At 38.6% G+C, this 12,805-nt stretch overlaps 1 protein-coding gene across 1 annotated transcript in view; it reads right to left on the reverse strand.

Moving 5' to 3' along the window:
• LOC136866907 (gastrula zinc finger protein XlCGF57.1-like) overlaps positions 1-12,805 on the reverse strand; it is a 125,587-nt gene that overhangs the window by 84,976 nt on the left and 27,806 nt on the right. Inside the window, exon 3 of the mRNA XM_068226895.1 lies at positions 3,983-4,065. Coding sequence (XP_068082996.1) covers positions 3,983-4,065 — 83 coding nt within the window. The remainder of the gene's footprint in view (positions 1-3,982; positions 4,066-12,805) is intronic.

The following is a 12,805-nucleotide window of genomic DNA, read 5'->3' on the forward strand; positions in this document are numbered from 1 at the left end:
AAAATCATTTTCGAAGGAGCCTGCACAAGGTTTAACGCCCCCCTATCAACAGCCCCTACTTATTGCTGGCTTTTTTGCACACACCGGGATTTTAAATCGCAGTATACGCGATAAATTTGTTGTAGCGGGTTTTATACCTAGATATCCCGGTACCGGCACATAGCCTACTCCTACGGAAGAAGCCTGCACAAGGCTTATTGCCTCCATCCGACAGATGAATCACCATCAACATCTTGTACTCAAAATCATTTTCGAAGGAGTCTGCACAAGGTTTAACGTCCCCATCAACAGCCCTTACTTATTGCTGGCTTTTTTGCACACCCCGCCTCTTAGATGATACACCATATTTTTACGACCGGCTACCCCTCCTGACTAGGATTTTAAATGGATAACTAGATGCCGCGGTACCGGCACATGCCTACTCCTACCGAAGAAGCCTGCACACAGCTTAACGCCTCCATCCGACAAATGAATCACCCTCAACACTCTTCAATCATTCTCGCTACTTCGGAAGAGAGCGGGTTCGAACTAGAAGCCGTAAAAAATAGCAAATGCTAGGCGAGGAGGACCTGCGCGATCGTCATAACATGATCTAGCCGGATACCCTTCCTGACGGCATTAGTTGCCAGGATGTGAATCGCGGTATCCATAATTGTGTCTGATTTGCAAGCTCACGCGTATTATTTTTTGCTGAGATATCATGCTACTTCCGTTCGCTAGCTAGAGCGGAAACTCGCAGTACTGCGTCTATTTCGTCTTACAACTTGGAGGAGACAACATGTGTACATATAATTTATGATCTTTCATCCCCCTATTTTTTTAACATGTAAGTATGTAGTATCTTGGAACATTAATATCCGTGTGTGTATCAGTGTTGCAATTACTAAGCGAGTGACCCGAGCGAGTTGACTACGCAGTGTGCTTTCTTGATATTCGTATGACATATATCAGTGTATTTGCAATTACTAAGCGTCTTAGCAGTGCGATGAACAAGTTAGCTACGCGGTATAGATTTTTTATTTTCGAACTAAGCAAATCATTTGAAGTGTTGCCGAGTTAGCTATGCGATATGTGCACAGTGTGTTTTTGATTTTCGTGATAGGCGAGATAGCTATGCGATATGTGCACAGTGTGTGTTTTACACTAGGTAAATCATTGAAGTTGTACTTCAATGTTCTTACAGTGTTCAATTCTAGTCTTGCTATGCTTCAACCTAATTTTCTTAAAACAAAGGTATCCCCTAACATGTTGTATCGGATCACATGTTAAGGTTAACGACATCGAGTGCAGTGTTCGATTCTAGTCTTGTTATGTTGCAATCTAATTTTCTTAGAACAAATGTATCCCCCCTAACATGTTGTACAGTATTCGGTTCAACTTGTTTAGTGATCTGAACACATCAATCAATGTTCTGATCACATGTTAAGGTTAACGACATCGAGTGCAGTGTTCAATTCTAGTCTTGTTATGTTTCAATCTGATCTTCTTAGAACAAAGGTATCCCCTAACATGTTGTACAGCGTTCGATTCTACTTATGTAGTGTTCTGAACACACCAGACAATGTTTTAATCACATGTTGTATCGAGTACAGTGTTCGATTCTAGTCTTGATCACTTATTTTGTGTTCTGAACACATCAATCAATGTTCTGATCACATGTTGTATCGAGTACTGGCTGTCTCATAAGGAGCTATGTATAGCCGCCATCTTGCATCCACCATCTAACGCAAGCATCCTTAGGGCGTCTCTAGTCATCTTGTGCAAGGATGCTTAAGCCGCCTCATAAGAGCAACCGCCATCTTGCGCAAGCATCCCAAGGGCGTCTAGTATAGCGATCATCTTGCATAAGCACCTTTAAGGAGTCATGTATAGCCACCATCTTGTGCAATTAACGTCGAGAGATGGCTGCTGTAGAATTTTTCTTTTTAAATTATCCGCCACCATTTTTCAACTAAAGAGTGTAGCACTGAGGTTTGCGATGTAAGATGGCGGATGACAGCTGACAAAAAGCGCGTGAGTTTGTTTACTAAACAAGAGCACGTGGAATTTGCCTCCACCACAGTTCAGCTAAAGATGGCAGCACGGTGCTCTCTTGATTAAAGATGGCGTATAACAGCTAACAGAACTTTTCAAATTACCCGCTACTACAGAGAGCAGGGCGGATGGTAGCTGTCAAAAAAGCACGTGAGTTTGTTTCCAAACAAGAGCGCGTGAAATTTACACCACCACATTTCAAAGGTATCTAGCTAAAGAGGGCGGCACGGTGCTCTCTTGATTAAAGATGGCGGATGATAGCTAACAGAACTTTTCAAATTGCCCGCTACTACGTGCTTAAGGTAGTAGCCATAAAGAGGGTAGCACGGTGTTCTGTAGATTAAAGATGGCGGATGACAGCTGACGAAATTGCCCGCAGCACGGTGCTCTGTTGATTCAAGATGGCGGATGACAGCTGTCAAAAAAGCACATGGCTTTGTTTCCAAACAAGAGCACGTGGAATTTGCCGCCACCACATTTCAACTAAATATTGCAGCACTGTTCTCGCTGGATTAAAGATGGCGGATGACAGCTGTCAAAAAGCACGTAGAATTTGTCACCGGCACAAAGAGGGCAGCACGGTGCTCTCTGCCTGTCAGAAAAGCACATGGGTTTGTAAAGCACGTAGAATTTACCACCACCACATAGAGCGCAGCACGGTGCTCTCTAGATTAAAGATAGCGGATGATAGCTGCACGTGGCTTTGTTTCCGAACAGGGGCATAAAGAAATTGCCGCCGCTACATTTCAAAGGTATCTAGCTAAAGAGTGCAGCACTGAGGTTTGCGATGCAAGATGGCGGATGACAGCTGTGACGTACCACATTTCAAAGGTAAGTAGCTAAAGAGGGCAGCACGGTGCTTAAAGATGGCGGATGACAGCTGCACGTGGCTTTGTTTCCAAACAAGAGCACGTGGAATTTGCCGCCACTACATAGAGTGCAGCACTGAGGTTTGCGATGCAAGATGGCGGATGACAGCTGTGATGTACCACATTTCAAAGGTAAGTAGCTAAAGAGGGCAGCACGGTGCTCTCTGGATTAAAGATGGCGGATGACAGGTGCACGTGGCTTTGTTTCCAAACAAGAGCACGTGGAATTTGCCGCCACTACATAGAGTGCAGCACTGAGGTTTCGGATGCAAGATGGCGGATGACAGCTGTGACGTACCACATTTCAACGGTAAGTAGCTAAAGATGGCAGCACGATGCTCTCTGGATTAAAGATGGCGGATGACAGCTGCACGTGGATTTGTTTATCTCACGCTAGTGAGGTTAAGATGGTAGCACTAAGGTTTAGGCCCGCCAAGATGGCAGCACTGCCGATGACAGGTGACGAATTTTACATCTACTACGATAAAGAGGGCAGCACAGTGCTCTGTGGTTTAAAGATGGCGGATGACAGCTGTCAAAAAAGCACGTGGCTGTCAAAAAGCACGTGGCTTTGTTTACCACGCGCTAGTAAGGTTAAGTTGGTAACACTAAGGTTTAGGTCCGTCAAGATGGCAGTACTGAGGTTAGCGATGCGTTGTTGTGTGTCAAAAAGCACGTGGCTGTCAAAAAACACGTGGCTTTGTTTACCTCACGCTAGTTAGGTTAAGTTGGCACTACTGAGGTTTAGGCCCGTCAAGATTGCAGCAGTGAGGTTAGCGATGCGTTGTTGTCGATGACAGCTGTCAAAAAGCACGTGGCTTTGTTTACAAATTCAAATCTCCTGCCAAAATTCAAATTTCCCACCAAAATTCAAATTTCGCGCCAGAATTCAAATTTCCCGCGGGAGGAGGCCGCAGAACTGTCCAATTATACTACTTTAATCCCCCTGTAAAATTCAGACTACCTCAGCTGTGTCTGAACTGGTGATCTTGGGATCCGGTGATGGGCACTCTTCCACTGATCTCCAGAGAGAGCTAGTGAACAATTTCAGGGGTGTACAATCTAATTAAGCTACTTACTTGTTTTCTATTTTGACACATGGGACCAGTTGATCAACTGTCCGTTCTTCTATTTTGACTTCATGTTTGATGTCTTCAGCAGGCTATAAATAAGGAAAATGGTTTAAGAAAAATAACATGAAGATGTAACAAGAATAAAAATATATTAATAAAGAAAAAACCTGATAAAATAAATGTTGTAATTTTACAATTGATATATTATCTTTCGATATTTAAGAATATAAGACTGAAAAGGAAGGAACAAGTATCAAATCAAGTTGTAATAACATTGAGAGGTGGGAGCAAGAACAGGAACATGTAACAGGATATATATAACAGGACAGCACATGAAGGGAGTTCAGTGAGAAAGAAAACCTCCACGCAATGCCATCCATTTTTCTTTACCATCCCATCGCTGCGTTTATGTGCTCCTATCTTTGTTCCCCTCCCCTGCGAACCATGTGACGTCGCCACGGTGGGGAATCTTGTGCGTCCAAATGAAGCAGATAGCCGAGCCACAGGTGCAACCATATCGGATGAGTAACTGTCAAGACACCAGACTAATGAATGGTTCGTCAAAAGGGGAGTAGCAGCCTTTTGAAAGCTGCAAGGGCGACAGTCTAGATGATTTGACAGATATGGCCTTGTAATAGTACCCTACATGGCTTAGCTGTGTTAATACTGCTAAACGGCTGAAAGCAATGGGAAACTACAGCCGTAACTAACTCCTGAGGACATGTAGCTCTCTCTGTATTAATGAAGTACTGATAATGGCTTCCTCCCGGGTAAAATATTCGGGAGGTAAAATAGTCCCCCATTCAGATCTCCGGGTGGGGACTGCACAAGTGAGGCGATCATCGGGAAGATGGATACTGACATTCTTTGAGTCAGATCATGGAATGTTAGATGTTTGATTGTTGTGGGAGGTGGAATCTGAAAAAGGGAGATGGATAGACTAAAGTTAGATGTAGCTGGTATAAGTGAAGTACGCTGACAGGAAGAATAGGATTTTTGGTCAGGCAACTACAGAATTATCAACATAAAATCAAACAAGGAAATGCAAGAGTTCGTTTAATAATCAATAAGAAAACAGGGCAGCGGGTAAGCTACTATGACAGGCATAGTGAAAGAATTATTCTTGTCAAGATATTCACCACAACAGTGCAGGTCTATATGCCTACTAGTTCAGTGGATGAAGAGAAAATCAAAAGAATACATGAAGAGATAAATACAATATGAAGAAAGATGATAAGAATCTAATTGTGATGGGAGACTGGAATGCAGTGGTAGGCCAAGGAAGATAAGGTAATACAGTAGGAATATTCGGACTGGGACCAAGGAACGAAAGAGGAAGTCAGCTGGTTGATTTCTTTATATAATCTACAATGGGTGATTGGTCCGTCCCGTCAATATATTATCAATATCTGATTTTATACAACATTTCACACGTACATGTTTCCCTTCATCAGCGATTTCTACATCAATATCAACATTCCCATATCTCGAGATCTAACATTATTGTATTTTACATAAAACATCATACACACACTGTCCATTTCTTGATGATGCAACACATTAAAACATAGTAGAACACCTTAAAACACTTATAAATAGTTTAACTGTTTTTTCTTATGTTGTTAAACACTTTCAAATATGTATTAAAACTTCAGATGGATTTCTTAGAAGAGTCGGCTAAAGATAAAATGTTTCTTGTTACTGTCTGTTCTGTTGTAGGCCCATTTAAAAACAACTATCATACTACTGGATTTAAAATCTTCACCTTGTTACTGTTAAAACCATTTCTAGGAAAACTGATTATCATTAAATTAAATAACATTTTAGGATTTAATTGTGTAATTAATTATATCAGGCCAGATGAAGTCGTGCCTTGCTGTTGTTGGACTGGATTTTAACCAGAGTGGATCAAACCTCCAGTCAAGTCCTTGAATTTGTTCTTCTTATACTAAAATAAGAAAAACTAAGTTAAATGGACTAAAACAGGTGCAAAACTATTATTTAAGTATGAAAGCAATTGAACTGACATAAATTGTTGAAGCGGAGGAAGCATTCCCGCTCGCCAGTGAAACACTTACTAGTACGTATGTTGCGGTAACATAAGGCTACAAGCGGAGAGGAGGGGAGGGGTGTGGGCTAAGAAGTTACAATTGTTGTTATCTATTTACCCTTTTCTTTCTTTTCACATATTGGTTACAAAACTTAAATAATGGATTTTCTTCATTAAAATGTTCATTTAAATTATTGTCTATATTTTGTGTCTGTTCTAAGTATATTTCCGATTTCTCCAGGACGTCCATATATTTCCCTTTATTTGTCGAATGTATTAATTTCATGTCTTGTTCTATGCTGGTAAATGAATGATTATTTTCGTGCATATGTTCGCTTATCCCATACATTTTGGTGTTAGATATGTTCTTTACATCTAACTGATAAATTTATTCCCGATTGTCCAATGTGTTGTGATGCATCAGTGTGTATACCCCTCATTTACTGAATTGATTGCCTGTGTTAATATTACTTGAATTTGCAAAAACCTTATATTATTATTAGTTTGGTATGCTATTTCAATATCAAAATTCTTGAAAGTGTTAGACAGATCGAATTAATGCCTGTTCCTATATGTGAATACTAACATTTTTTCTCTTCTTTCTGTTTTTTGAGAAGTGTTTGTAGTTTGTTGCTGATTTTATTCTTGATTTTATTGACATTTCCTGTGTAACCATTGCCTTTGGCTATATCATAAATTAGTTTGGTTTCTTTTTTACGTCCTGCTTCTGGAGGTGGTGTGGTTATCACCCCATTAATTAAACTATAAAAAGTGGCCTTCTTGTGCTGTCCTGGGTGGTTGGAATCCTTTCCAATTATTGTATTGCTTTGTATTGTCTTTCTATACATTCGGAATTCAAAGTGGTTATTCTGCTTTGAGATTATTATATCAAGGTAATTTAAAGATTTGTTCTTCTCTGAATCTAACGTCAATTTAATATGCTTCCCAATGTTATTTCAAATATCCAATAGTTCTTTTGGCTTTAGTATTTGTTCATTAATAATGATAAAAATATCATCCACATATCTCAGCCACAGCTCTAACCCTTGTATTATATCTACAATCTTACTGAAATCCAGGTGATCCTTAGAAATATTTGATAAAATGCCTGACACAGGTGAGCCCATTGCTACCACCTTTCCTTGTTTGTAAATTATATTATCAAATGAGAAGTTATTCTCCAACGTGAAAGTTATAATTCATGTGAATTCTTTGATTTCTACTTTATTTAATCCACTGTGTTGAAATAGATTATTTCTTATGATGTTGTTGGTATGTTGGAATACAACAGTGTGATGTTCTACTACAAGATATTAGTTAATTAGGTTTACTATTGAACCTAAAAATGTTTCTTAGGACATTTTTGTATAAATTGTGCAATTTTGTAGGTCAGACTTTTTTTAATTTACCACTGGCATGATCGGTATATTCTCTTTATGGATTTTTGGCTGTGCTCATAGAGTGGGCATTCCTGGGTTCATAGTCATCAATCCTTTTATATCTTTAGCATCGAGTAGAAAATTAGTTTCATTTAAGATTTTCTTCAGTTTCTTTTGCATTCTACTGACTGGATGTATTTTAAACACCTTAAAATTATTGTTTTTAAAATCTGTTGTTCTCTTAATATAAACTTCTTTATGTAATAAGACGGTGGTATTGCCCTTATCCGCTTTGGTTATTAATATCTCAGTCTCTTTAATTTTCTTATTAATATGTTGTACATTATTATGTCTTTAGGGGCTGATGACCTTCCATGTTAGGCCCCTTAAAATAACAAGCATCATCATCATCATCATTATTATGTGTCTTGTCGAAATTTACCTCCTCATATTCAATTATTTTGGATAGTTTTTCTTTGCCTCACACCTGGCCGCTTCCTGTTGGTTATAGCCAGTTCAGTTTCTGCTACAATTTTCACTACCTCTTTCTGTATCATTTCTTTCTTAGTGTAATGCCAGTTATGTTTTAGACCTTTTTTAAAAATTATTATTTCTTTTTATTAAACTTGACTATGGTAAAATTTCTGACTGGTGAGTAAAATGTGTATTCAATATTCTTTCAATCGGTTGTCGAATTGAAATGTTTATTACTTTTCCCCAAGTAATCTGTCATATTTATTATCCAATGTTGTCTGTTTTCTCTTTAGTAAGTGAACATTAATGTTTTATATTAACTTAGGCCGAGTCCCATACTAAGGCGGGTATTTCTTTCGTTATCTTCAAACGTAGTTCATAAAGTGTATTATTCACTTCAGTTTTTGAAGTACAAAAAATTAATTTCTTTTCTGAGCAAAATCTGATTAACATTAATCTGAGTTTTATTTACCTTCCCCCTGAAAAGATGTTAGGTGTTTAGAAATAAATTGTGTGTGAAGCATTTTTTGAGACATCTTTAGAAATGTTGGAAATCTTGATTATGACATTCTTAAATTTATTAACCGTTTTGCCTGGCTGGCATATTCAGATTTGACAAATTAAACCGAAAATGGTCAAATGTGTCAAATCTGGTTTAATTCTATACTCAAAATAACTTTTTCCTTGCTAATACTTGGTTCAAACACCACAAAGGACGGCTGTATACCTAGAAGAGACCTGAGACATTGGAAGGTATCAAACAGACTACATTATTGCACCATGTCCTGTCCTGAAATCCGACTAACTCAGGGGGGTAGAGCACATGGTGCTGTCCGAAAATGGGCGAAATAAAATCCCTAAATAAACTTATACTAATGAGTACATGGACAGGAGAAATGGAGGCATATATTGAAATGAGAAATTATATAAGGGGTAGAATGATTGATTGGTGCAAAAACAGAGATATGGTCTATACTAGTTGAAAAACCAAGAACAAAAATTAAAATACTAACCCCAAATCGGTCGTAAAACTGCGATACGTGCATAAATGAAATAACGTGACAACAAACGTGGAAAGCTAAACGGAAATGTGGGCAACGACCCAAAAACCAAAGTTAAACAGCCTATTTACATTGAGAATTGATCCGTGCTACGTAATCATTTTGTAGTTGCACCAGATAAGTGTCAAAGTCCATTTTGCCAGCAGGCATTAATATAAAGACATTCATTTGATGTTTCGGAAATACTATTACACTAGTACAAACATCTATCACTCTATATTTACATTCCGACATATTCGGACACAAATAACTAAGCACTTTGGCACAGGGAGGCTCCCTTATATATCTTAAAGGTAACACTGATTCTACTGTATGAGTCTGCACCCATATGCAAATTATACCACGCCGAACTTGTTCCCAACAAAACTCAGCTATCGAGCTGATAATCCCTTAATTAAAACAACACAGGACATATAATAACCAGCAAAAACACACACATAAATAGCACAAAACTGCAGACAAAATACACACACACAAAACATACACATCAAAGAGATATCGGGGGTCGAACCCGACGTTTGCAGGCAACGCAGGCTTCCATCTACAACAGAGACAATCGTCCGTCACTTGAGGTACATGCTGTTGGGTTGATCAGCTGTTGGGAAACCAAAACGAACTCCGACAGGTAAGGGCGACATGGATCACGGGACATAACACGACCTTGAATTTCATCTTCACGGAGAGGCTCATTACTAAAGCTGGCTACCCGGGAGCTTATTCACTTGTTGGGGTGGCCGACTTTCTTTCTTCATTCTCTCACCATTACAAACGGACAGCCTGGGCATACTCAAGCTAAACACAGACTCCGTTCACAATGCATTTTAAATCAGTCCTCCCAGTAAATATCTCAGCACAATTGCCTTTGTCATATAAAATCAGCCCTCTTAAATACCGCATGGCATCACTGGCCTTCCACATCACATATCATTGGTTCGAGAACCCTCATCTTCCCGAACCTGCCTTCTTCCCAATGCAAGTGATCCCAAAATGACCCAATGGTGGATTTATTGTCACTTCACATCTTGTAGGCACTGAAATTATCCTTGCAGTGTGCATTAGAGAAAAATCATCCTAGATATTTATCGTAACAAGATTCCGAATTTTATTCAACACAGCGGGCATATAGCCCGTTTAACATTTTAAAGAACTCTATCCACAATATCTCTAAGAAAGACACACAAAGGAAAACATAAATGCAGTAGACAAACAAATAAATCCAACTACAGTTTTCCTAACATTTTCCCTTTTCCCATCTGGCTAATACATATATATATTATATATATACATACACGCACAGCACATGGGCTATAGCATGCACATCAACCCTGGCCGAACATCTAACGTTAAATAAACTTGAACAAGACTTTTGCCAATCTGGCTTACATTTAATTAACAACAGATTGAAATGTTCTCTATCCTAATATACTAGTCTTTCCGGAAACATGTTTAAGTGGACATCCTACTTATCATTTGCAACTAGCTGTCATTCACCACAGATCAAATTTCCGCTGCGTCACGATTGCTTAGCACATCATGACAGGGATGCGTGAAAGTTAACTTGTCCTGGAGCTGACTCCACGTACAGCCATTGTTGTCTTCTTCTCGTGCCTGGAAAAGTCTACAATCATGCTGTGGATTAAGATCTCCTCTTCACCACTTTTGCGTGCACGAATACACAATATTGATTCTAATGCTAGGCTATATTTGGCTTACCCTACGCGCAAGTATTTGTTCCGCCCTGTGCTTCATTAGATTAAGGGTCTAGGGCCACTAAATATTCGTCCTTCTGTTGTGGATCAGAATCAGCGGAACACACACGATATATTCATAACTCGCGAATGCGTACCCACAGAAGATACTGGTTACTGTTTGAATTGTACTTCTATTTCACTTGCAGGTCTCAAGCTATTACCAATTTCAGAGGCGGTAGTGAACACAGTTACAGTACGATACTCAGAGCCAACAGAAAGGCGGCTACCAAGAAAACGGTAGATAACAACTAACAACTTTCAACAAACACAGAACATTATCCCAGCATCTACTGACATTTCTCGACAAGGTCTCTGACAATATTTCCTCCTGGTACAAAGGGCCACTTCTTCTACAATAATTCAACTGATGCTTCAGTTATGCCTTTACGAGTATCTACCTTTGAATGTTTTAGTACCATGGCGATCATTTAATATTTACTTGTGAGAAAAAATAAATAATTTAATTTAGCGTGAAGGGATTAAGGTTTATTAACATCAAGGCTTCCCGCATATAAAAAGTTGTATGACGAGTTATGGCGGAGATAAGTATTGATTGGCGTGCCAATTTTCGATCGAGTCAGGCTGTTCACCACGTGACAAACAGGATTCTCAAAGCAAGGTACTGCGCTTGTGCACAGCTGAGCGCTCGCCAAAAAATCTAGAATAATCCGAGCCAATCAAAGTGGCCGAGTGAACCAATGACCTGTCAAGCCACGAACACACCTCCGAGTCAGAGGTTATAAAATATTTCGGAGATATTAAATCGCTCTCTTATATTCTTATATCTTTCTACCCTTATATGCTTACGCTCTGAAGTTTCTGCTATTATTATTCTACTAGGCTTTGAGCAGATTACGTACTCCTACGATTGCTTACTGGACTGCATCTTGCTAATTTCAACGAGGACTTCGTTACATTTTCAACACAAACATTAACTTACTTTACCACGAGTGATCTTTTAAATCATCTAATTTATCACAATTATTCCACATTATTTTATACGAACGTCAAGCCTTCAGTTATGTGTTGTGTTCATTAATTCAGTGAATATTACTTGGCTAAAAATATACTAAACTTCTATTGTGTCAGTTATTGTTACCGTTCAAATATGTACGTGAAAAATGCAGCTATTCAACAGGAATCGTCACCTCTTCAATATGCACTTCACACTTCAAGAGGAACATCAAGATCATTGTGGGACATCAACCTTCCTGCCACCTTGAAGTACTAAACGTGTGAGGCACCTCTAACATCGAGAGGATGGACACGATGAAATAATGGAGGCGCTGATCGAGAATTAAACCCCATCGTAAAATCTACGTATCATTTTGAAACTTTTTGTTCTATCTATTTAGAAACTAGATTATCTCTTTTCTTTAATTCGTATTTTTGCTAAATGTTGTCATATTTAGTGATATTTTCACACTTCCTATTCTCGAGGTAATGCTACATTAGTTACATGCATGATTGAGCTTTGACATTCCTCGGAATAATTTCTAATGTATGCCTAAACTTAATTGAAGCTTAAAAATAATTCACCATTCGCTTAACAATAAATTCAACCAGTAATCATGACATTTTGGAATTATGAGATTGAATGGAGTGTTGTTCCATTGCATTGGATTGACTTAAAATTGATCTGTACATCATTCGAGATTTTGCCAAGATGATGTCATCTGAATTCCAGATTTATTTTAAGTTAAATCATAGATTTAAGAATCATTAATTATAAAAATAATTTCCAATTACAAGACCGGGTTAAAGACCAAATTAAAGGTCGTAAGCATAAATGAAGTTATTGTGCTCTTAATGTTGAATATGACTGGAATATTGGTGGATCCTGTGGAATTAAATTACAGTTATTTCGAAGCATGTGTCTTGGGACACTGTCTTCTGATATTAAATTGGTGCACGCTTGAGTGTCATTTTGAAGTGAGAATAACACTAAATTAATTAAAGTTACTGGCCACGTGTTTGTCAATTCAAGTCGTTAACCAACCAGATGGTGGTGATGATTATTTTACTATCAGATCGTAGAGTTGCATCTAATTCAGATCGATCACCGTCGAAATATTATGGTTACTTTCTTTCAAGTGATTACCTAAATTCAATCA

Source organism: Anabrus simplex, chromosome 3, assembly GCF_040414725.1.
Source record: "Anabrus simplex isolate iqAnaSimp1 chromosome 3, ASM4041472v1, whole genome shotgun sequence".
In the NCBI taxonomy this organism is placed as follows: domain Eukaryota; kingdom Metazoa; phylum Arthropoda; class Insecta; order Orthoptera; family Tettigoniidae; genus Anabrus; species Anabrus simplex.